Below are 27,278 nucleotides of genomic sequence, written 5' to 3'. Positions count from 1 at the left end.
TCCTCCAAAGGTTAAACATAGTTACTATGTGACCCAGCTATTATGATCCTAGGTACATGCCTCATAGAAATGAAAACATACGTCCACAGAAAACTGTGTGCATGAATGCTCACAGCAGCCTTATTCCTGACAGCCAAAAGGTGTAAACAGCCCAACTGATGAATGGTTAAGCAAGACATGATATATACATACAATGGAATATTATCCAGCAATAAAAAAAAGGAATGAAGTATTGATTCATGCCACAACATGGGTGAACCTTGAGAACATCATGCCAAGGAAAAGAAGCCAGTCACAGAGGACCACATATTGTATGATTCCATTCATCTGAAATGTACAGAATAAGCAAATCCATAGAGTCAGAAAGCATATTAGTGGTCGCCCAGGGAGACAGGTTAAGGGAAATGGGGAATGACTGCTACTGGGTTCAGGGTTTCTTTCTGAGGTGATGAAATTTCTGAAATTGACTGTGGTCATGATTACACAACTCTGTAAAGACATTAAAAAGCCACTGAATTATATACTTGAAATGGTTTAATTTTATGGTACATTAACTGTATTTCAATAACTCTGTTATAAGAAGAATACCTACTACATGTATTTTACTGGAAACTAAATGGCTTAATTTATTCATATCAAGTAGCAAACATACTATCTGGCCCAAAATACACACTCAGTAAAGGTAAGTTCTGTCTTCCTTCCCCTTTTCTCATTCTATGGTGCCTTCTGTGCTCAGACTTCTGTAATCTAAGCTTTTTTACATTGAGCATATTTTATAAATAACACAACTGGAAATCTTAAGAGCAATTCCAAAAGATGAAGGTAGACAAGAATTATTTTTGCAAATGGGGTTTGAAGCAATGAGTTTCTGAAGAAATGTGGCATCTATAGTGAGATGTATTTCATAGATCAAGAGCCCTTAAAGGAGAATTATTTTATAGCAACAAGATGAGATAGTTAAGCTGAGAGTAAGTTTGCTGTCGTTCTGCCGTTTCAGACTAAGGGACTAGGGGTAGTATTTGACTGGAAAGCACAGGTGGATTGTCTCTAAGGATCCTTCTAACAGAAGCCAATGGGGGAAGAAAAGAATAGGGATTTGTCCCTAGAATTTAAAAGACAATGAGCTACAGATGATAATTCCTTCTTTAACATTTCACTTAACATTGTCTCTAGACCAAAAGTAAATGTTATTTATAGAACCCAATGAGCAATAATTTGATCAGAGGGCTTCAGTTTAGAAAAAAAACTAAAGCATGGAGTTCACAGATGGAATCTAGAGAAAATTAAATGTATGTATTAACAGTGTGACATGCGGACATTTAAAAAAATTTGTAATTTGTTTCATAATCATAATCGAAGAGCAGAATAGTATTTTTAAAGTTGATTTTGAAGAATGGAAAATTCACATATCCTAAAAGAAATGTTTCACCATCATTCACTTTTAGATCCTTTTTCTTTCTTCTGATCTTGGCAGAATTACTTTGAAATGAAGTCATAATATATCAGTTCAAATATATCCAGAAAAAGAAGAAGAGAAATAAAAAACCACATAATTAAAGAAGTATATTAAGTAATCAGTTCTCCATGAATTTGTCAAAAATTGCAGTCTTTCAGCTCAAAGAAAACTAAAAAGTTAGAAATAAATTTCAGATTTTGCACAAGTCTGTATATGTCTAATTTTGTGGGTTGGCAGAATATACAATCAAGACCAGTACAAAAGCTGAAGTCCCAATGCAGGGATGCTGGGTCCACAGTGATATGTGAAGGGCTCTTTGATGGTTAGCTGGGTATACTTGCTGAGGTAAAAGTCACACAGTATTTCTTTTAATCTAACCCCCTTACTATCTGCTATTCAAGTACTCTGCTCACATTTTCACAGCTTCTTATTGTTGCAACCAAGGACTCAGATGTCCTGACTTTGAGCTTTACAGCACTTTCCTCAATAGCACAGTATTCTGGGTAAGTGTTTCCTCTCTATAATGTTACCAGAAAAACACAGAATTAAATGATTTGTATTTTCTGAAATGTGATTATAAAAATGTACCCCAAATTTCCTTCTTTTTTTTTTTTACTCTCATGTAACTAATAGTCCAAGCTAAGTAATAATTAAATGTCAAAACAACTGTAAATTTTTCTAACAAAATAAAGAGGAGTGAAAAATAAGCCATGGTATGTGAATACTGTGGAATAGGTAACCGTTCTACTAGAAACAACTAGCAAAAATGGACAAAATGTAAACACACCTCCTTCAAGGCACTGGACAGATAACCAGCCCATAAAAAGCTGGGCCAAGGCTTGGGAGATGAACTGCAGAGAGGTGAGCCCCATCTTTCAGGTAGCTCTAGTTTCTAGAACAGAAAGATGAGAAGCTGAATAGAACATCTGACAGGCTCACGGAGAGAAAAAAAAAAGGAGCAAAAACTGGAGAGAGACACCACCAAGTGAGGATTCCAAAGAGCTCTGTCCAAGACATAAAGACTAATCAGGATTCAAACATGCAGAAGAAATGAATCTGAACTCAGAATCACTCAGATCCCAGAAAGCAAATGCAGCTTGTCCTGGAATGGTAATGCCTCTAGCTGTGTGACAAGCATAAATCTTCTCTGAAGAAAGAAAACATCATCATAGATGTTGAACTGTATCCATAATTTTTCCACATATAATAGTAGCAGATCAGACACAGATGAAGAAAGAATGGTTGAACTGAAAGATAAGCCAGAAGAAAATTTCCAGAGTGAAGCAAGAAGAGAAAAAAAAAACCAAAAAAATTCAGAAAGCAAAGTGAGATATACAAAAGATATAGTGACAAGAGGCAATGTTGGAATTGTCAGAACTTAAACTGGAACCTTGAAGCAGAAGAGAGAAAACACGGAGCACAATCAGCAGTGACATCAGTGCTCTAAAACTGCTGAAGACCTCAGGCCAAAGATTCAAGAAGATCTGCAAACTCCAAGAAGAATAACTAGAGAGAAAACTATTATCTTGGTACATCATAAATGCCAATGAAATAAAAAACAGAGGAAAAAACCTAAAAATAGACTTATCATATGACCCAGCAATCCCACCCCTGGGCATATATCCAGAGGGAACCCTAATTCAAAAGGACACCTGTACCCCAATGTTCATAGTAGCATTATTTGCAATAGCCAAGACGTGGAAACAACCTAAATGTCCATCAACAGATCACTGGATAAAGAAGTTGTGGTATATTTATACAATGGAATACTACTCAGCCATAAAAAATGATAAAATAATGCCATTTGCAGCAACATGGGTGGCCCTAGAGAATGTCATTCTAAGTGAAGTAAGCCAGAAAGAGAAAGAAAAATACCATATGATATCACTCATACATGGAATCTAAAAAAGAAAAAAAGAGGCAAATGAACTTATATATAAAACAGAAACAGACTCATAGACATAGAATGCAGACTTGTGGTTGCCAGGGGGAGGCAGGTGGGAAGGGATAAACTGGCAGTTTGAGATTTGCAGGTATTGACTGGTATATATAAAATAGATGAACAAGTTTATCCTGTACAGCACAGGGAAATATGTTTAATACCTTGTAGTAGCTTACAGTGAAAAAGAATATGAAAATGAATATATGTATGTTCATGTATGACTGAAGCACTGTGCTGTCCACCAGAAACTGACACAACATGGTAAACTGATTATACCTCAATAAAAAAAGAGAAAAATTATAAAAATCATCTTGAGGGGGAGGGAAAATAGATTAATTTGAAAGTTACACCTATTAGACCAACAACTGTCTTCTCAATGGAAACAAAAGACACTAGAGATAATGAAGAAGTATCTTCAAATGGAAAAGGAAAAAAATGCCAACCTAGTTTTCTGTAACCAGTAAACTCATCCTATAATAAATATGATATAAAGTCATATACAGATTAAAAAAAACTGTAGAAGAAATTCGATCAGGAAACTCATACCAAAGAAAATATTTTAAAAAAATTCTTCAAGCAGAAGGAAACATTCAGATAGACTTGGAGGTAAAGGAAAGAATGAATAACAAAAGAAAGAAGGTATTTATAATTACACCTAAGTGAAATTTTCCTGCATTTAATAACAATAAGATGGTATAGGGTTTAAAATATATATAAAATTATGATACATAACGACAGTAGCATATGTAAGTCAGGATGAGGAAATATGGAGCCCAAGTGTGCAAAGGCCCCTGCAGTGCTTGGGAAGATGTGAAAATATCATATCAGATAAATTAGCAGAAATAACAAACACTGTAGTGAGGTTGTTCAATACAAGATCATTGTGTTCTTATATATCAGCAACAAACGGAATTATGCTGAGGAAATGTTACCATAGATAATAACATCAAAAAACATCAAACATATAGGAAAGTTTCATGAAGACGTGCAAGATATCTATACAGAAAACTCTAAAATGCTTAGACAGTTTAAAGAAGACTGAAAGAAATGGAGAAATAAAACACGCAGACTGAAAGAACTGTAACAGTGTCATCCTTCTCTCAGTTAACTAATGAATTCCCAGTAAAAAGTCAAACCATTTTCTAAAATGAAAATTAATGATCTGATTATAAAAGTTATACAGAAATGTAAAGGGCCAAGAATAATCAAGTCAATAGCAAATAAAAAGAAACAGAAGGAAGGTTCTGCTCTACTTAAAGCTACAGTAATTAACACAGTGAGGTAAGTGTACAAACACGGATAAAGAAACCCATGGTACAGAACGAAAACTCCAACAACAGATACACACACACACAATTTATGACAAAGGTGTTGCTGCAAAATAATGGTGCTGTGGAAAATAATGAAACTGTCACACCACTCACAAAAAAATCAGTTCTGGGTGGACTGTAGCTCTCAGTGTAAAAATACATTTCTGTAACATATAACCTGTAATAAACTTGCATTCAGAATTCAGAACTCCAACGAATTACGGACAGAAAATTTATGAAAAAGACTTGCATAGTCAATTCACCGAAGAGGATCTCCAAACAGCCACTAGGGAAAGGTGCCTCAGTCTCACTAGCACTGGGAGAAATGGAAGTTAGAACCACAAGACATCAGCCAACACCCAGCAGGTGACTTCCATGTGAAACATCAGCAAGGACATGGGGTGCAAGGAACATTCAGACATCACTGTTACGAATGGAAATGGGTAAAAAGCACTTTGGAAAATAGGTTGGCGTAATCATTAATCTTGACCATTCACAATTACACTTAAGTATATTCTCAGTATTTATGTGAGCATAAATTCACAAAAAACAAGTCCAAGAATGTTCACAGTGGTATTACTCGTAAATCTCCAGCTGCAATAGACGAGTGGAATGCAAATTGTGGTGTATCTGCATAGTCGTTTGGCAAGGACAACAAATGAACCATACAAATGAACCATAGTGATATGGATGGATTTCACAAACATCATGTTCAGTTAAAGAAGGCAGTCACTGAATAATTTAAACTCTATTATCCCATTCAATAAGGTTCAAAACCACAAAGTTAACTATACAGTAACATGACAGTGCTTTCCTTCGGGAAGGAGGGATGAAAAGAAATTAGGAAGGGTCAAAGTGGGGATCTCGGAGTGCCTACAACATTTTACTTTTTGGCCTGATGGCAGTTACACAACTGTTCGCTTTCTGATATATCACTTGACTCTATATTACATTTTTCTGTATGTGCACATTCAAAAAAGTTATAAAAATTATGATTAAGTTAAAAAAGATCCATAAGTTCTGGCATTAAAAATAAAGCATGAGAAAAATTCTCAACCTTCCTAGGAGGGTGTTGTTGAATTAATTACATTCTATTAGAAGGTTTGACAATTTACTTAATATTCTCAAATATTTTTTAATGAATTGAGGTCTGTTTGCTTTAAGGTCATTCAGCTCAGTGTTTCTGGCACATCCAAATACTTCAGCAATACCTGTATGTTTATTATGTTTAACTAAACAGAAATCAGATAAAAGAATGAAAATCCTTCCTTTATTGAGATCCTGCTTGAGACACTGGCTTAATTTCAGAAATCAGAAAGTAATGATGCTGGGGAGGGTATAGCTCAGTGGTAGAGTGTGTGCTTAGCATGCACGAGGTCCTGGGTTCAACCCCCAGCACCTCCTCTATAAATAAACAAATGAGGAAACCTAATTGCCTCCCCACCACCAAAAAAAAAAAAAGATATAATATTTGCTTTATTAAATATTTTTGAAAGAAAATTTCAGACCCCAATTTTTTATGGCTTGCCTATCTAGAACAGGTTTAAAAATTAAGTTTAATAAAAATTTCTTACATGATTCCCAAAACTTACGAAGAAGGGCAATGTCTTTTCAAGTTTCAATCAAAAGAATTTCAAAGACTAATCTAAATGTGCACTTATTGTAACATATTTTCACTATTTCCCGAAATTTAACCATAAATCACTAATGAGTTGTAGAGAACAAGACCACACATTAAGTAGAAATTAATGAACTGCAGTAAAAAAAAATTTACTTCCATGGTTAAAGCAGAAATGAAAGGTCACGTGAGCTCACATCTAGGTGACAGCAAGCTGCTCCCTTCTGTGGTCGCTTCTCTTTAATCTGACCTCCCTCCCCTTTCTTGGAAAGGCCACCCAGGCGTGTTTTCCGGTTTGGCTTAATCCTATAGACTGTAGATGCCAAAGGATAATCTGAATATTCACTTTATAAAGTCCTTCATTGAAAAATGTAGTTCTGAATCAAGAAGGAATATTGGTAACAGATCCAGGACTTTCCAAGAAACCCAGTGTATTTAAATAGGGAGTGATATACAATGGGACTAAGTGAGAATTTTCTTTTTTCTTTTCTCTGTTTGACTTTCGAGGAGAATTCTGCATTTCAGGTTGGGGCATTTTGTGGGAATCCCGAGCACATGGTGATGAGCACATAAATTAATTCAAAAGATTTTAAATGAATGCCAGATACATACGAGAGTGAGAGTAATAACATATGGCAATTGACAGGAACACCACAGCGTGTGAGTCAAAGCTTTTGCAAAGGAACAAGGTAACTGGGAGAGACGCTCAAGGAGGGCCAGTCAGAGGTGCTGGTGGCTCAGCTGTCCATGGATGAATGTACTGGGTATGGACAGAAGAAAAAGGGGAAGAAAATACATCAAACGAGGTCTGGAGCAGCAGCGGAAGTCTTGCAGGGAGCACACGGGAGTGGAAGGAAGAGCTGGAAGGCAGCAACTGAAACAAAGGCTTTGTGTTGGGGATGCTTGTGCGCGAAACTGGAGAGGAGAGGATGGACCCAGACTTGGATCCAAGGTGAAGGAGACTCAAGCCTATGCTGCGGACAAAGACCAGCACCCAAGGGTCTGCAGCTGAGAAACGGCTTAATGAAAATGGCGTTGCGTGGCTGCTTAGCTGGCAACAAAGCACAGGGTGGACTGGAAGGCAGAGGCCCGTTTCTCACCACTCAGGCTTCCTGGACATTGGCTTCATCCACTCCAGGTCCCTGGGTTGGGGATTTGAAGGCATCCAGGGGCGGGGATAGCTGAGTGGTAGAGTGCGGGCTTAGCCGGCACGCAGTCCTAGGTTCAAGACCCAGCACCTTTGTTAGATAAAAAACCTAATTACCTCCCCTGCCAAAAAATAAAAAAGAATTTGGAGGCCTCCAATCCCAACAACAGTTTTTAGAAACATGCATAAAAGCACTGCTCGTCAAGAACAGACATTAATGTGAGATTGTAAAGGAGACGCTGTGGACACTGTCAGCAACTCTTTATTGGTTTTGTAAGAACCCTTATAACATGAGTATGTACAAGTGGGGGACCTGATCATTTACATAAAGCTTAAAAAAAAACCCTAATTTTTAAAATCTTTGTCAAAAAAATCCATCAGGGCTTCCCATCTGTCAGGAACCTTGGGGATGCATGTCTGTCCTTTCTAGCTTTACTATGTAGATTTGGTCAAATCACTACCATCCTTGAGGGTCGGTTTTCCTGTACTTCAACTTGGGCGAATTTATTTGTCAGGTTCCATTCTCCCAGGGACCCCAGTGAAACAACTCAACCACAAGGTGCTATGAGCTATAACGCAGCACGCCACTGGTAGGGTTAGAAGTTAGAGTGAGTAAAAGCGTCTTACTTCATTTCCACTTGAGCTGGAAAGGGGTTGAAATCCTTTTTCCAAAACCTGTTTGCTAAATCATGGTAGAAACTGACTAAATACTTGTTGAGATAAACTCAGACATTTTTTTTGTTGTCTTTTATAAAAATACACTCATGGAATAAAACTCCCTCCTTCTGGGTGTACTTAATTTTATAAAGAGGTTTTATGCAGTTTCCTGTCAAGACACAGTATTTTCATGCATTAAATATTTGAATATACAATGTTACCACTTTATACAGTATCTATTTTGCAGAAACGATTCATTTGACTAGGGTTGAATACATACTTAGTAATGACAGTCAAATCTCCTCTCTCAGTTCAATAACCATTCAGTTTTCAACCTATTGAGTGGGTGAGATGCTGGGGTATGTATTAGGGATAGAAATGCAAACCCCAAACAATCTCAATTCTTAAAAACCCTCAGATAAGCAATTAGGAGTCAGTTACATCGTGCTCTCTAATCCAGCAGAATGATGTCACACATTTTCCAGTCTTAAAGTTCTGATCAGTCACCAGACTGTCTGTCCTCAGACTCAAGTACGCCTCATTCCTGGACCCACGCATTTTGATTAATGGCAGCTAACTGCTGTCAGCTTGGGCCAGGCACTCTGGGCTCTTTATTTACATGAACTCATGCACTCCTCTCAACAGTCCTACCAAACCAGGACCCAGGAGATCACCAAGGGTCACACTGCCAGCAAGTTCCAGAGTGTGACCTTGAGCTCCGGGAGCGCTGGCTCCAGGCTCTGAGATTCCACACCCAGTCCACAGAGCCCTCTTCCTGTGGCTTGCTTCCTGCTTCCACACCCCTCCAACTAAGAGTCTGCGTGATGCTGTCCGGGGCGCACTGCTGAAACCTCACAGGCCAGTGAGCGACCCCGCTGGGCCAGGCACCCCCTGCTCCCTCCCAGAGCCCAGGGCCAGGCCCACGCCCCGTTCACGCCAGCCACTGAGTGAATATTTAGGACCGTAGCCTGCAACCTCAGGGTTCCCAGGAGATGGATTTAGGACTGTACCCCCGGGACAACCACAGCAAGGAGCCACTCCAACGAAGTCCTCAAGGAGGCACGACGAGGGAGAAGTAGGTGAGGCACAAAATGTCACTTGTATGACCCTGAGGAGTATCTCCGGAAACCTCCAGAGCACTGGTTCTTCCCTAATCTCGTTTCTGAGAATTCTCTTTCAGCCCAGAGACTCCATCAATCCAGTTTACTGATCGAAATCTCATTAGTTCAGGACACTGGTGGAAAGGAAAATAAATTAGTATAATATTTAGTTTTAAAGTAGTTTTTTAAAAGTGTGGCTTATGATGTTTCTACATAAATAAATGAACTAGAATAATTTTAAAGTGCAGGCTCTTTGCAGGATGGGGGGTTTATAACTGACTGACAGGGAGCCGCTGGCGACACCCTGCAAATGCAGAAACTTGGTGAGAAGTCGTGACGTCGCATGCGGCCTGATCGCTCTTGGCAGAGCTTAAATCTTCTCCCGCATTTCTGCAGTTACCTTTTCTCCGGACGTGTTTAGGATATGTTCTACTATATCCGTACTTCAAAGAAAGACAGAGACAGCATGTAGAAAAAAGTGCCCCGAGTGCTTTTGAGCAAGAGGATTCAGGAAGGCCTCCCCTGGAAGCATCACACCTGCCACAGACCTCTCAGCAGGCTTTCTGAGGAGGCTGCAGGAAGATGCAATAAAAGATGCTGCAGGCGGTACCCAAACGGCCGTATCTGCAGCCTTCTCACAAGGCAGGCGTGGGCAGGATTATGCACTGAGAGAAGACGACCCTTATGTTCTGAGCGGACCTCTTTTATCACTTGATGCATGGAACAGCTGGAATCCTAGTTTTAAAAGCAATAAATCATTTTCTTCAACACATCACAGGGCAATCTTCTTGGCTGTGGGAACCATTCTGTAATGATAAGTCCGTGATCCTTGTGGCTCTCACCACCCACACTAGGGCAGCACCCCCGCGCATCCCCTCCGAAGACCGCAGGACACTGTGCAACCGAGGAGAAGTAGCATCGCATGAAAACGGACCTTAAACATTCACACTGCTGTCTCTACGTGCACGTCCCTTGGTTCTTAGAGGCTGCAGTGGAGGGACATTGGCACCTGGCTCACTGCTCACTGGCCAGTGATGGCTGTGTGACTGTGACGTGTCGAGCATCACACAAGGAGTGGACGCGGAGCAGGGTAAGTCACGACCGGGACAGGTCCCTCCTAAGGGAGGGGTCTCCTGAGGACACAGGCACCGCAGAGCTGGACGGGGGTCCACGCAGGACTACGGGAACGCAGAGCTGCCCGGGACCCAGCCTGGCAGGCAGCGTGTGGGCAGAGCAGGGGCAAACGCCTTCACAGAGGAAACCACATGCAGAGTAAGCTAAAGAATGAGCAGAAAGTGGCCAGGGCAAGGGAGGAGGGTGACTGTGGGTCACAGGCACTGAAGCCAGAGGCAGCAGGCAGGCGGGCAGGCGTGTGGGCTTCACGGACGCTGGTACCCGACCAGGGCGGAGTCCCACCCACTCGGTACTGCTTCGGCTGCACCGAGAAGAGAAGGCCCAGCAGGGAGGTCCTCGCTCTGCCTTCACTGAGAATCTCAACCTGGGGCTTGTGGTCTTCATACTACCTCACAGTTTACACAGCGCTTTTGTTCACGACCTCAGCTATCACACAGCGTTCAGTAAGAATACCGAGAAAGCATGTGAGATACATGATTGTAACTTAATAAAACCTCAGCCTGGACAGACAGCAGAGCTGAAGATACCTTCTCGGTTTTGGACAGTTGGCGCTAAGATGACAGTGAAAGCCAGGCCGGGGCAACCCACTGATACTGTTAGGAGCAGACGGCCGTGTCTAGAGGCATCACTAAGTGCAGGTGGCCCAGGTTCCTGGACCAAGGCCGACTGCCAGCCCAGTGGGGAGAAGCTCTCTTACTTGTGAGAGAAGAGCGTTTACCCCCTCAGGTCTTCCTCTCTCCCCATTAGTGGCCTATGGGTTGCTTAAATTCACCCCCAGTTTCGGGGAATAATTAGGTTTATTTATTAATTTTTAGAGCAGGTACTGGGGATTGAACCCAGGACCTTGCGCATGCTAAGCACGTGCTTTACCACTGAGCTATGCCCTCCCCCTCCACCCCCCTTGTCTTTTAGCTTCTCAATAACCAGTGCAGAGAGCATCTCCTGGTCCCTCCTACCCATCAAAGCATATTGATCCCCTCTAGATACAGAGAAAAGGGGTGTGTAAGATGATGAATTACTGATGACGGTCCTTCTTTGGATGGCCCTGCACTGTAAAGTCAGCAGCAGGGCATTCCACAATGATAGCATTACGGCCTGGGCGGCCAGCAGCCCCTCCAGGGAGTGTGAGTGGACGCAGGACCCACCTGTGGCAAAGACAACATTCCTGGAGACCAGACGGTGCTCCACAATGGAGAACTGTGGGAGCTCAATCCTCTCCACTCCAGTGACGGCCTTATCGCCTCCACGCCAGTAAAATTCAATGTCATCTGTGGTGTAGCCATCTGCCAGGAGAGAGAAGCAGGGACATGGTGGAAATGGAGCATCACTTGGTCTACAGGCAGGTCTAGAGAAACTATTACTAGTAAGACGGAGGTACCAGCTGGCCCGTATTTGAAGGAGATGTGCTGAATGCACTTGTCCGTGAGAAGGACCATCATCAGGCAAGAACTAACTTTCAAATGTTCTCGTGTTTCCTCTGCTGTTTGATTTGGACAAGGATGGTGCTGAAGAGCAGAGAAACTGGGGAGGCCCAGAGCTCTGACCAGAGTTCTGTTTACAAAGCCTAACTGTAGGGCTGGTCTGGACTTTGCACGGAAATGAATTGAAAAAACATATTTATAGGACTGAATAAGGTGGTTGAAAGAAAAACAAAAAAAGAACTTGAGGATGAAGAGTTCTGGAAAGGCAGCTCTCTCCAAAGCTATTAAAAAGTTAAAACACTGAGCGGTAAATACACCCATTGGATGCTGGATAACAGCAGAAACACTCAGAGCAAGAGTAGTGTTTTTCTGGGCATTTCTGGATGGTTTCACAGTGTTCCTGGCCATAAGCTTTGCCATCCTTAGAGATGCCTTTTGCTGGGACGCTCTTGGCCCTTAGAGATCTGCACAATGGTCTTGGCAAAAAGCAGGGGGTCGCTTCAGCTGGCTCATGGCAACAAGGCCAGCTCTTGGCACAATGCTCACGCTCACTCCATCACCATTCACTGCTTCCTGAGAATGGCGAACAGGACAGTCACATCTGGTACTACCTGCAGCACCCAGGAGTCTTCTAAAGAATTAGGTCAACTTAAGCAATAAGATCAATTAAAACTCACCCCTGTAGAAAAACCTATGACTACAACAGACTTTTTGATTTGAACATATCATTCAATAAAAGGCAGACAACAAATACTTGACATTAGACAAACAGACCAAAGCTGTAGGGATGACTGACCCCCACGGCTCCTGCTGTCTCCCTGGTCCCATCTGCTGTCCCCCTTCCTCCCAGGATCACGGCAGTCACACCTGTCCCCACCCCTGCCTCCAACTTCCTTACACTCCCAGCGACCATAGCGACCATTAGTAAAACACACTCTAACCAAGCCGTTCCTCTGCTTAAAATCTTCGAAATGTTTCCCCAGGCAATTAACAAAGCAAATCCAAGCTCCTTACAAGGACCTCAAAAACCCACAGATCAACCCCTGTGTGTGTTGTAAGTACATCTATGCACCTTTCCTCGTCTGCGCAGCTCAGCCCCTCTGCCCTCTGGGCGGCCACTCAGACCAGGATGCTGTGTCCAGGGCTTCGGTGCCCTCCGAGGGGACGTATGTATTCCCAGAACTTCAAGTGGCTCACTCTTAACGTATGTTTGCATCTTGAGCTTATTAATAAAAACCTTTTGCACGTGTGTATAGTCAGGTCACCAGAAAATTGGAAGAATTCTCTTCCATTCAAATGCTTTAACCACGGATTCCTCCGGAGCGGGGCGGGGTGGGAGGGAACTCACGCTCTGAGGAAACTGCTTTGACAAGCTTCCTGCCCATCCTCCGCCTCGGTCCAAACATCGCAGCCTCAGAGCCTACGTTCTCCACGTCCACACTTGGAACGGGAGCTGCTTCCTCACTTGGATCCCAAAACTGCCTCTGTGAAACTCTCACCTCCTCGAAGCTGGGTCCTCCGGCCACATGGAATCCACTTCGCTTCCTAAGGCAGCCCTCCAACCATCAGGAACCCCGTCATCCCCCTCCCCTGAGCCTCTGTCCTTCATGCTAAATAATCCCCAGGTGACTCCAGTATGCATCGCTGGACATGATCTCACGTGCCCGGCCTTCGGAAAGCACAGCTCTCAGAAATCGGGGCAGGGATGGAGTGTGGAAGCGAGGGGCACAGCGAGGGGGCCCCGTCTGGGGTCTACACCCGGCCCGCCACCCGGGGAAGCCCCCCCCAGCATGCTTCTTCACAAGGCCACCAGCACTTCTCATCATAAATACATCAACTGTGCTACAAAGTCAGTTCTTTGCCGTCTCCCCAAATTCAGTATAAACGCTGACAAGCCTAAATCCAACAGAGACCAGTGCTGAAGCTATCCACGGAGGCCAGGGTAAGAAACAGCGGCCGCGGCCGCCCCCGGACGCGCCGCCCCCGGACGCGGTCTGGGAAGCAGGCGGGACGTCTGTTACCAGCCGATGCGCCGACCGCCCCCCTCCCTCACAGGGAGCACGACTCAGCGCCCGTTTCCCAAAAGGGCATCTGAACACTCTTCAAACTGAAGAAAATTGTCAAGATGTAGAAGGAGCTCGCTTAGAAAGCCGGGTTCCTGAAGAGAGATGAGTGTTACGTCAACGGCCCGGGGGGGGGGGGGGGGGTGTCCCGGGAGTCCAGCGACGCATGCGTGATGGAGCGCGCTGGGAGAAACCGCATCTCAGGGTTCACCCCCTTCTCACTGAATGGACGGGGATGGGGAGCATTGGTCCTCTTAAATGTCAGCACAGCAAACAGGCTCTCTTAATCAGGTCGGAAAAGAGACCTCTTTTATGCTGAGTCCCTGTCTCTGTCTTTCTCTCTGGTCCTCTCCCTGTCACAGAAGTGCAATTTGCAGAGCGGAGGTTGAAACCTCTCATCTTTAAGATAGTTAAAACCTATGTCAAGAAAATTATGTATGCCTCGTCAAACAGTGATAAGAAGGCCTAAAACACAAAGTGGATGAAAAAGAAATGCAGATACACACAGCTTTCAATCTCCAGAGTACAGTTCTGCTCATCCAAGGGGTATCTCCTCAGATCCATCATGCACGCCGCGGTCGTGGTGATTCTGAAACACAGAGGGAGGGCGGATGTTAGAGACGGGGATAGGAATATGGCAGCAAAACTGCTTCTCAGGAAACCCTGAGCAACCCTCAGGTGGGACCCCCTTCCCCGAAGCACACCTGATTAAACATATTTCATGGTGTAAACTAAATGAGTAAGTGTTCATTAAACTGTAGGCCAGCTTTATCAAAAGAAACAACACAAGAACTTGAAGTCCTATCACATTATTCACGGAATCTTGTTGCCTTTGGATAATCAAGGGCAGAGAAAGGGGTTCCTCAGGAAGCTATTACCTCGTCTAGTGGCTCTCTAAGCTCTACAGCACAGAGAAAAACTTCTGAGTGGTGCAGCACTGATTGAGATTGAAAATTTTTTTAAATTTATTTGATTTTAGAAAACTTGGGGGGTGATTAGGTTTATTTATTCATCTATTTCTCTTTAAAGGAGGTACTGCGGACTGAACCCAGGACCTCATGCCTGCTAAGCATGCCCTTTACCACTGGGCTCTACCCGCACCATGAATTCCTTTTTTTAAACTTATTTTTTAATATGCGTGTAATTATATTTATTTATTTAATGGAGGTACTGGGGATTGAACCTAGGACCTCCTGCATGCCAAGCAAATACTCTAAGACTGAGCTATACCCTCCCCCTAAATTTTTTTTAAACTTATTTTTAATTTTTTTTTTTTTTTTTTGCATAAGTGGGTGGAATTAGATTTATTTATTTAATGGAGGGACTGGGGATTGAACTCAGGACCTTGTGCATGCTAAGCATACACTCTCACCGCTGAGCTACACCCTGCCTCCCACCCCGAGTTCCCTGACTTTCAATGTGCAGTGTTCAAGGAGCTACCAGTCCGCAGGCCCCGCTGTGGAACTCTGAGCTGAGCTGCTGCTCATTTGGTCCTATTTTATCGTAGTTTTCTGTTGGGCTGGCTTCTAATGCTCCCAGGCTTCTCACCACAAGATCATCCATCTTTTCAAAGAGAATGTTTGGCTTCTCCGTTATTGATTATGAATCAGAATTGAGTGGGTCAGCTTCCCTTGTGGTCGGCTGCAGCCATGAAAAGAATTTTTATCACAGCCCCAGGACAGTCAAGCCTCCACCATGCAATGGTTCAACCCCCTGAACATAGAAAACACTCCAGGAAATGTCAGGTTCATTTCCTACTCCACCTAAAGCCTCACTGTAGGGAGACCAGCCCACCCAAAGGCTCTGCTGAAAATGCACCAATTAGGTTGCCAACACTCTCTCTGCCTAGAATCCCGCCCCTCCTCCACCACGGTCACAGCGAACCGGACTGGGTGGGTCCCTGATTCAAGGTCGGGCAACGATTAGCTGATCAAGGACCCATGATGCGCTTTTTCTTCAATATTGCTTTAGGCTGCACACCAGAAATTGACACAACATTGTAAACTGACTACACTTCAATATATATATAAAAAGATGTTAAGTGGCAGGGGAAATGGTTGGCTGGGTGATGGGTTTATATATAGGAACGCTATACTTTCTGAGCAATTATCTGTAATCTGAAACTGCTCTAAAAAACAGTTTATTCATTAAAAAAAAAAAAAAAGAAGAATCAGTGCCGTGGCCTGAGTTAAAAGGCAGAATGGAGCGCTAGGGATTCTCTCCCATGGAAACGAATTAAAGACAAGGAGGGAGCTGCACTTGCAAGTTCATGAAGCAGAGACTTGTGGTGCCGGTTCCACAATGGAGAGCGGGGCAGAGGAAGAGCAGCAGGGGGAGACAACGCCGAGGGGGCGGCGGCGCCGAGGCTGGACCGCCACACACCGCCTCGCAGGAAGCGTCCCAAGCAGCTCAGGGGGCAGCAAGCGTCCCCGCGGCAGACGGGGAAGCTTTGCAACTGGCAGCCCTGGCTCTGCTCACTCAGTGGTGGGTCGTAAGAATGAAGAAGGAAGAACGTCTTCTCCTGAGGTTCCCTAGAGTGACCTTGAACTCCCAACCATGTTCTAGGCTCCCCCTCTCTTGAAGCCCCGTATTCCGGTATCTCTGGGGACAGTCACACCAATACTTCAGGCAACGTGAGCAAGTCATGCTCCTATCAGCAGACTGTCACCAAGACACCTGTAAAACGCCAGGCATGTGCCAAGGATGCTGGGCTTGTCTCATTTAATCAAGATGCAGGTGGCCAAGGGAACAGGAGTCAGGCATGTCCTTCTATTAACATCTGGCTAAACAGCAGGTTGAGAGAGGGTCTACTTTTCAACAGCTGAGAAGAAGAGTGAGGGAAAGTGTCAACTCCTTTGGCCACCACGGGTCAATGCTAAATTTTTCTCTACAAATAGCGTGCAAGTGCCACGCAGACATACGCTGTAAGATTCCTACCCATGATGAAAATGTGTCCTTCCCAAATGTCACAACACTTCCAGTTATCGTTCCAAAGAGTGGGTTACATTCTATCCAAAGTCAACACAGAGCTCTTGGGTATATTTTTCTCCAGCGTCTGACTTCCTAGCCAACTGGAGAGCCAGCCTCACACTTTTTGAAATTCTGGCATGTTTTATGTATGGCAGGCTGTCAAACCTACATCCAGACAGGATGCCTGTAAGGCAAAATTAGAATAAAGCTCTGCGAAAATGATAAATTTTCCGGACGAAGAGAAAAAGATCTCTCTACTGGAAGTGTTCAAATTTTTAAAGTTTTCCTCCACATTTTGGTACCTATTCACTTGAAGAGAGAGGCCAGAATTGGGATGATTGTTTCTTGTTTGTTTTTCCTTATTGATTTCTGATTATTGTCCTTAAAACACATGCGCGTAAGTGCACATGCACACGCACATCCAAATTGTTGGGGGACTCGCGTGTGTTGTGACATTTCGTAATGTTTCACGGGAATCACTGGAAGGGGAGCATGCGGCTAGAGGAACTGGTGTCTTCAGTACAGCTATTGTCCTGTTTTTTCATTCTGGTATCACACTGGCTACCAAATGGAATAAGGTATAAATATCTGTTCATTACTCTTCTCCCCTGTGAAAGAAATACATAGAAACTCTCCTATGGTGGACAGTAAGTCATGAGGACCTACTCATGACACAGTGGAAGAAAGAAAGAGGTCCTTGTGCCACCAGGAGAGGAAGGCAAAAAAAAAAAAAAAAAAAAAGAAAAGAAAAAGAAAGAAAGGGGGTGGGCAGAGAGATCAAAGGGTACAGTAGGCCAGATTTTGCACCCCTAGGACTTTGCAGAAACCAGAGGAGGGCATTTCATAGTCTCCTGAACTGAGAAGTCAAGCCTAGTTAATAGAGATGGACCAAAGGCAGGGAAACCCCAGTGAAATCTGAGCTCAATTTGCATAATTCCCAACACACACACACACACACACACACACACACACACACACACACACACACATCCCTTTCCATATTTTTCTGAATGAATTTTATTTGTCCTGAGAAGAGACTTTAACCAACATGTAGCTCCACTTCCACAACCATCAGAAATCTACAAATTCCACTCCTAGTTCTAAGAAATAATGGTGAAGTCAATAAGAAATACTGGGTGAGGCTTTCTCTCCATTAGATTTTTTTTTCTTTTTTTGGTCACAGCATGCAATCGTATCTGCACTTTACGCAAGGCCGGCTGGGAGTTTGGTTTGTGCCCAGCTCCGTGCTCAGCACTTGAATACTCATGCATTCAATCTCACAACAAAAGCATCATATAGGAATTAATATTCTTCCCATTTTGCAGATGGGCAAACCGAGGCTCGGATAGAGTAGGTTGGGCACGTTTATAATGCTACTGGAAGGCACATTCAGATCCAGGCAGCTCAAATCCAACACTCACTCTCCGACCTCCTTGACACGTCTTCTGCCTTCAACTACAGAATGTATTCAACTGTTAAAGCTGACTCAGGGAATGAGGCTCTTGTTTTCCAAGAAGAACAAACAGGGTAGAGAAATATGTTATATGCATTATACATACGTGTGTGTATATAATATATATATATCTCACACATATACACGTATAGAAGTCTCATACATACAAGTTGGAAACATAGTATATAAAAGGAGGAAATAAATATTCTAATGCTACCCCTGCAGTACCAGGAGTGACGTTTCACACACTGTGGAACAGAGTAGAGTTTAGTAGGTCATCCTACGATTGTTAAGTGCTACATCCCTAAAGATAATGTTTAACAGTCAAGAGTATGAAAATTTAAGGAAATTGTCAGAATAAACGTGAAGTTTATAAAGGGATCATTATCCCCAGCAAGTTTAAAATCCTCTTGTAAGACACCTGCTGTCCTCGGACACCATCCAGAAACGACTCCTGGGAAGAACGGCGTTCAGCACGTCCAAGGGGTCTCACTGTGTCTCGATTATTACTGTTAAGCTTAGGGGATGGACTTGGGTGTCAGCACTTCCATTTTTAAATTTCCGCCAATTAAAAAGGAACGGAAAGGCAGATGCAAACTCTTCGTGACACTGCACACACGCAGGTTTCTCCGCAGAGGCCTGCACTGGCTGCAGTGGAAACATCGCTTTTGGGAGGGGGGTGGTCAGGAAGCCATTTACCACCACAAATATTTGCCTGGAATATCCGCTTGTCAGCCGAGGTACCAAAGTGCTCCGGGTCTTTGCTGGGAAAGGTGAACTACACCCAGGGCCTGCGACCCACGCTTATAACAAATGATAGAGCAACACACGCAGTCTCTTTCCACACTTGTACAAATATTTTAGATTCATGGTAAATGCCAGGGAGAACAGACAAGCTTTCTCAGAGAACTTCTAGAACTAAAGGCTCAGCCCCAGCCCTCTCTCCTCCCTTTACCCCCATTTTCACGTTGTTATCACTAAGAACCATCTACAGTGGGAGCCTCCTTCCATTTGCTGACTGGCAGGCATCCTCCTCTCCCATCCACGGCCATCAGTGCCTAGGATGGCGGCCACGTGCACACCGCAGGTGTCCTGTAAATACTCACTGAACAAGAATGACCTGGAAGATACGGGGACCAGGCATAACAGACAGCATGGAACTCAAGCAAAGTGTGGAGAGAAAAAGAGGTAGCTTGGCCCTTCTTGGCATTAATGCCCCAAATCTAAGAGCCAGAGGAGACCCCTGCCCTCTTGCAAGCACTCCCAGCAGCAGCTCTGGCCTTGCATGCTTACTGACTCTCTGAGGGCCTCCCTGAGCTCACTGGTCAAGGTGCTTGGATGACACTCCATGTGCTGACAGCCCGGTGGTCTCTGTGCATCCTACTGCAGAATGAACCCTTAGCAGGTCGATGCGGATGCTTGTGGGCTTTACAGCTTCCGTGGCGGGAGGACCACAGCAAAACGCAGCCGTCAGAGGGAGCGTGGCCCTTTGATCACAATCTCATCAAACCAGCAGGACCGGGAGCAAGTTAGCAGCACCTCTTGTGTGGCCTCTGGCTTGCACCGGGGATGCCCAAATGTCCAAGAGCTCTGGGCAATGGTTGTTCCCTGCGGCCAGCAGCACACCTGGGGCACCGCCTTACAGGTAATCACTCAGCCCTCCGCAGCTGCTCCCTGGTAACTTACGCTTATGCTCATTCCTGGCTTCATCCCGGGTGCACCAGGCAGCGGAGGCACCTAACACTTTTCCAAGAGTAGAAATCCAGATGCTAGGATTCAGGATCTAATCAAATGATTCAGACCAACTGAGCATCCTTCTGAAGCAAGTGGGTGGAGAAGGCACAGGACATAAGCCAACATTTAAGTTGCCCCGATTTTTGTTTTATTTTACAAAAACATGTAAGAAGACCCGTTGACAGAAATGTCCAAAGGCCTCTGCTCTGCAGCGTACGTGAGGCTGCACCGGGACGATGGCTGTAGTAAGTGAGCCTGCACCTGGGACGATGGCTGTAGTGAGCTGATTGTGTTCGCAGCCTCGTTCCATCACCCTTCCTAGTACCCACCCTCTTCACCACGTCGTTGGCAACTCTTCTCCTTAAGAGGAGCTGTCTGCCCCTCCTGAATGTGGGCCAACTTTGTGACTTGCTTTGTCTGACAGAATGTGTGGACCGACAGTGTGTGTGTCAGTCCCCAGCTTGGCCCCCAAGAGGCAACACTCTGTGTTTCTGGTCTCCTCGTGCTTCTGCCTTTGCTGTGAAAATGCCATGCTCAGGTAAGTCTGCTGGTCCTAGGAAGAGAATGGACACGGGGGCAGAGACCACCTAGCCCTGGGCCTGTGGGTGAACCGGGCAGAATCACAGAGATGCTCACTCATCACCCAGACTCACAAGCAATGAGCACTTACTACCATTTGACATGAAGGCTTTGTAGCTGTTTGTTACACAGCAACATTGTGGCAGTAGGTGACAGATACAACAATCAACAAGAGTAACTACACACACAGAAAAGCAGTGTGATTCCCACTTGTTTGTAAAATGAATAAGTGGGACTCACAGCCTGATACTTCTCAGGAGTGCTGTCAGACAACAAAGCCCTCAGTAGATAGCCTGCTCCCAAAACAGAAGCATTTACTTCTGAATTTCTGCGTAAATCCACCATCATTTTAGTCACATCAGTCTTGGTGAAATGAGCAGTCACATCAGGCAAATGAGACGGGCCGCTTTCTGATTTTCCGAACAATATGGTGCTAAAGCAACTCAAAGGCCCAAAGTGACAATCAGGCTGAAAACCAAAACCACGAGAAAAGCTTATACCAGATCCTCACGCACCTGCCAGGAACAGAACCGTCCGGGTGGATGACTGAGGGTCTCGAGGAAAACACCGCAAGTTCAACTGTCTCAAGAGGAAGGGAGGAAACATTTTGAAAGACTCAAAAAAGTACTTGGTGTCTCCTTACCCATCTGGATCTGTGACGGCGCATGGGTGGTGGGAAGGGGGCTACATCTAGAAAGGGAGCCACCAGCCACATGTGCCTATTTGTACGTAAATTTTAAATTAATTAAAATTAAATAAAATTAAAATTCAGTTCCTCTGATGCCCTAGCCACATTCCAAGTGCTCGGCAGCCACGTGCGGCTCGGTGGCTGCCATACTGGACAGCAGAGATCAGAGAACACCTTCATCTCAACAAATTCCACTGAAAAGGGCTGGAAAGCAGCATTAAGCCAGGCGGAATGACAGACCTGCCTGCTAACGCAACCTCCCGGCTCCTCCCAGCTCCTGTCTCTGTCTCCCTCTCTCTCTCTCCCCCTCCCCTTCACCTCTCTCCCCCTCCCCACCACCACAGCTTTAGAGGACACACTCCCTAGTTGAACATGCTTGGGGTACCCAGTCAAATGCGCACAACTCATCACCTCAAAGAAAAGCCCCCAGAGCTAGAGGCAGACATCCACAGGGCATGACACAAAATGCCAGAGTGCAAGATGTCACTGAAGACTATTCCAAGTACCGTTCGTTGCATCTGACTTCCTGGCATAGTGGGTTCGCCAGCAGTCGGAGGGAAGGACCTACCCTAACAGAATGGCGATTACATATAACAAATGGAGGGCATTAACCTGGTCTTCAGATTCACATCTGAGGGACTAAAGGCTTCCAACGTGAGAGCGAGACTGAAGGGGGCCAGAGTCACCCTATCCAAAGTCTCACCAGAAAATCACTTTGTCTCCAATGGAACTGCCCGTCTAACGGTAAACACGGTGAATAAAACAAAGAGGTGTTGCATGAAAAACCTGCAAGCCCGCAAAATGAAAGTTGAAAAATTCAGACGATGTATGTCTGGTTGTCAAAGGGCATGAATTCTCTTTAAAACAAGAACAGACAGAGGCATCTATAGATAGATGATGTAAAACTGAGGAAAGAAGGCACGGAATCCCAGAGCACCTGCTGAACTGAAATTTGTAATGAACACAGAGACAGTGGAATTGACATGGCTGAAAATCACTGAAGGATGTGGGTGATTTCTTAAACTCTGGAGGGGACACAAGCCACCGAGGGATCTTGTTAACACACAGAATCTGAGCAGAAGGTGTGGGGTAGGTGTGCGGTTCTGAATTCCCCCAGCGATGCTGCTGTGCTGGTTCAGGGGACCACACTCAGAGTGGAAAGGAGAGCGCACAACCTGTAAAACCTTTCTAAGGGCCGAGGAAGAAGACAGAGCTTCGAAAACACAGAGAAAATAATAGGTCCAGGACAGAACATCGGCAGGAAACTGAGCTTTATTGTCAGATGAAGAGAGCAAAACCAAACAGCATTCAAGTCAACAAAATAGAACAAAGTATGAAACAATGAAGAATAATCATCTTTTTTTAGTCAGAGGAAAAGATGCATAATGTGAAACTGACCTTTGTCACTGTGTGTAAGTGTACAGGTCAATGGTATTACCTGCACCCACAGCGCTAAGCCACCATCTCCACCATCCATATTCAGAGCTGTTTCATCATCCAAACAAAAACGCCGTGCACATTGAACAACCACTCCCCATCGGCCCCTCCCCCCAGGACCCGGTAACCCAGCAACTTCTATTTTTACTGATGCTAACTAGCTAGGTATTTCATATAAGTGCAATCATACAGTATTTGTTCTTTTGTATCTAGCTTAGTTGACTTACCATGTTTTAAAATTCATCCATAGTGCAGCATGTATTAAATTTTCGTAACTTCTTTAGGGTTGAATAATATTCCAGTGTGTGTATATACCATACTTGGTTATCCATTCATGTGTTAATGGACATTTGGGTTGTTTCTACATTTTTGTGAAAAATACTGCTATGAGCACTATTTACAATAGCCAAGACATGGAAACAACCTAAATGTCCATCAACAGATGACTGGATAAAGAAGTTGTGGTACATTTATACAACGGAATACTACTCAGCCATAAAAAAAGAATAAAATAATGCCATTTGCAGCAACATGGATGGACCAGAAGATCATCTTTGTAAGTGAAGTAAGCCAGAAAGAGAAAGAATACCATATGATATCCCTTATATGTGGAATCTAAAAAAAAAAAAACCACAAATGAACTTATCTACAAAACAGAAACAGACTCACACACATAGAGAACAAATGCATGGTTACCATGAGGCCAAGGGGATGGGACGGGATAAACTGGGAGTTCAAGATTTGCAGATACTAATATGTATGAAATAGATAAACAAGTTCATACTGTATAGCACAGGGAACTATATTCAATATCTTGCAGTAACTCATGGCGAAAAAGAACATGAAAACGAATATATGTATGTTCATGTATGACTGAAGCATTGTGCTGTTCACCAGATATGATGACCTAAGGCTATATTTACTTGTTTTAAACAGGTAGTCATTTAAGTTGAAGCACATTCTAAAAGATTTACATTTTTCACTCCCCTTCCCTACATTTTGGGTTTTTGGTGTCATATTTTACATCTTCGTGTTTATCCCTTAGCTATTTATTGTATTTATTTACAGTTGCTTTTATAATTTTCCATCTTTTAATCTTTGTCATATCTTCTTGGTGAACTGACTCTTATCAGTATTTGGTGGTCTTCCTTATCTCTGTTAGTCTTTGACTTAAAGCCTATTTATTCCACATTAGTATAGCCATTTCAGCTCCCTTTTGATTACTATTTGCTTGGAATACATTTTTCCACTCTTTCACTTTAAATTTATTTGATCTTTAAATTTTTAGATCTAAAATGAGTATCTTATAGACAGCAGAGAGATGGATCCTGTTTTATTTTTTTCTATTATGCCCATATCTAGCTCTTCTATGAGGAATTTAATCCATTTACATTTAAAGTAATTACTGATAAGGAAAGACTGACTCCTGCCATTTTGCTGTTTGTTTTCTGTGTGTCCTACAGCCTTTTGTTCCTCCATCTTTGTTTTCTTTTCCGCTTAGTTGAGTTTTCGGTTTTGATTCTCTTCTCATTTCCTCTGTGTAGATTCTATAGATATTTTCTTTATGATTGCCATGGCGATTACATATAACATCCTAAAATTATAATAATCTAATTTCAATTGATACTACCTTTATTTTAACCACATATACTTAATTTGCATTGCACCCCCCATGTTATATACATTACAAGTTGTATCTTTATACATTATGTACTTAATAACATAGATTTATAATTCTTTTTATGTACTTGTCACTTATAATGTGGAAAATAAAAGGTGGAATTACAAACACAAACTACAATATTTACTTTACTTAAGATCTTTATATCTTGATGCAACTTCAAGTTACTGTCTAGCATCCTCTCATTTCAACCTGAAAGACTCCCATTAGCTTTTCTTCTGGGGATGATCTCATGGTAATAAGATCCCTCAGCTTTTTTATTTTTTTTTTAATTTCTTACTTGGTCCCTTTAAATTTTTTTCTTTTTTATTGAGTATAGTTGATTTATAATGTTGTGATAGTTTTAAGGGGCACCCCCATCCTTCGCTTACCTGGGAATTTATGAATTGCTCTTATATTTTTGTTGAAGTATTGTTGTTGTACAATATTATATAAGTCACAGATGTACAAAATAGTCATTCACAATTTTTAAAGGTTATACTCAATTCACAGTGATTATAAAATATTGACTACATTCCTTGTACAATATATCCTTGTAGCTTATTTTATACCTAACAGTCTGTAGCTCTTACTTCTCTACCCCTGTATTGCCCCTCCCGCCTCCCCTCTCCCCAAGAGTAATCACTAGTTTGCTCTCTATATATGTTCCTTAGTTTTGAAGGACAGTTTTGCCAGATACAGAATCCTCTCTTGACAGGTTTTGTCTTTTTAACACTTTAAATATTTAATTGTCCCACTGCCTTCTGGCCTCCAAGGTTTCATATGAAGAACTGGCTGATAACATCTTGTGAGGCTCCCCTCATATGTGACAAGGTATTTCCTTCCTGATTATTAAGATGCTCTCTGTGTCTGTGGCTTTTCCCTGTTTGATTCTACGTGTCTTAGTGTGGGCCTCTTTGGTTTCATCCCACTTGGAGTTCATCGAGCTGCCTGGATTTGTGGATTCATGTTTTTCATCAACTTTGGGAAGTTTGGGGCCAGTGTTTCCTCAGATAATCCCTCTGCTGCTTTCCATCTCTTGGGGTTCTCATAACACATATTTTGGTGCCCTTGATGCTCCTCACAAGCCCCTGAGGCTGCGTTTACTATTCTTCAATCTCTTTTCTTCCTATTCCTCAGACTCAATAATTTTAATTGTTTTATCTTCAAATTTGCCTGTTCAGAACCCCTCTACTGAAATTCTTCACTTCAATTACTTTATTATTCACCTTCAGAGGTTTTTTTTGTTCCCTGTTATAATGCCTATCTCTTTGCTTCATTTTGTTCATTTTATTCATATATCATTTCTCCAATTTCTTTTAGTTTCTTGGCCATGTTTTCCCTTAGCTCTGTAAGCATAGTTAAGGCAGACAATTTAAAGTCTTTGTCTAGTAAGTCCAATGTCTGGGCTCATTCTAGAACAGTTTCTGTCAGTTTATTTTGTTTCTTTGAATGGGTCTTGTTTTCCTATTTCTTTATGTCTTGTGATCTTTTTCTCGAAAATTGTGCATTTTATTATTATAATGTTGTTTAACTCTGGAAATCAGATTTTCTCCCTTTCCCTCGAGTTTGCTCTTTTTGGGGGCAACATTTTAGAAGTCCATTTGTTTTGAGGTATACCTAACTTTTTTTTAAAAAAGACTATTCCTTGTCAAGTTTAATCAGCAAAATCTCTGTTCTATTAGTACATGTTCAGCTAATGTTTTAACAGCGATTTCTTTGAATGCCAGGAGCTTAAACAAAAAACCCACAAACCAACAAGAAAGAGAGAACAGCCCCCTCGTCCAATGGTGCATTCCTTCCCCATTCAGCTAGGTTGGCTCTGAGCCTAGGAATCAGCCAAGGCAGAAACTTGAGATCTGCTCAGGATGTTTCTGAGCAGCTGTCTTGCTTAGGCATATGCATGACTTCCTAAATTATTCTGTCTACATGGCTGCTTTTTGAAAGAACTAATTTGCAAAGAGTTTCACCCTACCTACCCCTTTGGGCCTCAGATGGTCTATTTTACATTTCCACCCAGAATCTCTTGCCCTAGGTATCTGTAGGTCTGTTGAAGCCTTTATGAGTAGGACCTGCCTCTTTTCCTGTCTGCTTTATGAGTTATGCAAAATAGAGATGAGACTCTAGCTTCAGTCCTTCAGGTGTTCTCCAAACAGTTTAGAACATATGCATACAATAATTCACAAGCAAGGTCTGCTCTGCCCCCTCTGGTGCCAGAGGGAGGGCTGGTACCTGGGCTGCAGCCTACTCCAGATCAAAACTGCCCCAGTACCCGGGAGGGGATGGGGAATGGCAGGTGAAAATGCCACAAAACTTTCCTACTCTTTTGAATATGGTTATTTCTTTACTTGACATTTGGTTGGTTGCTATAAACCTGGGAGTATTTTCCAGAACGCCTACAAAATTGGTTTAGACGGCTTCTGCTTGTTTTGTAATGTTTCTGTGGAGAAACAAGAGCTTAGAGCTTCTAAGTCTGCCATTTTGCTGACATCACTCCCCAGTAAAGAGATCTTTAAAAGCAAGAGGAGGAGGATGTTTATAAAGATACAGCAGAAATTAAAAAACAGATTTATGATATAAAATCAAAGGCTAGCTCTTTAAAAATATATATAAAATAGATAAATATTTCTTGATGCTACTGAACAGAATTATGAGTGAAGAAGAGAATATAACGATATATTCTAGAGGGCAACATATATGTGCATGTTAATGAATCAGAAAGTCTAGATAAAAAGGATATTTTACAGAAAAACATGAATTTTCAAGATTGATACAAGAAGAAGATCTAAAGAGACCTGTAAGTATGATAGAAATTAAAGCCATGTGTGCCAAACTGGAAAATATCATTCAAGGACCTATTCAAAGTACCATACACCCATTTTTATAAAAACATTTCATGTATTGACCCT

General features: G+C 42.9%; 1 protein-coding gene across 1 annotated transcript in view; it reads right to left on the bottom strand.

Annotated features, from left to right (window-relative positions):
* GABRB3 (gamma-aminobutyric acid type A receptor subunit beta3) overlaps positions 1-27,278 on the bottom strand; it is a 223,636-nt gene that overhangs the window by 27,175 nt on the left and 169,183 nt on the right. Inside the window, exons 5-6 of the mRNA XM_074354007.1 lie at positions 14,355-14,437; positions 11,510-11,647 (exon numbers count right to left, since the gene is read on the bottom strand). Of these exons, the coding sequence (XP_074210108.1) occupies positions 11,510-11,647; positions 14,355-14,437 (221 nt within the window). The remainder of the gene's footprint in view (positions 1-11,509; positions 11,648-14,354; positions 14,438-27,278) is intronic.

Source organism: Camelus bactrianus, chromosome 27 (assembly GCF_048773025.1).
Source record: "Camelus bactrianus isolate YW-2024 breed Bactrian camel chromosome 27, ASM4877302v1, whole genome shotgun sequence".
Taxonomy (NCBI): Eukaryota; Metazoa; Chordata; class Mammalia; order Artiodactyla; family Camelidae; genus Camelus; species Camelus bactrianus.
The sequence above is the reverse complement of the archived record's forward strand: the minus strand, read 5'-3'. Positions and strand labels throughout refer to the sequence as shown.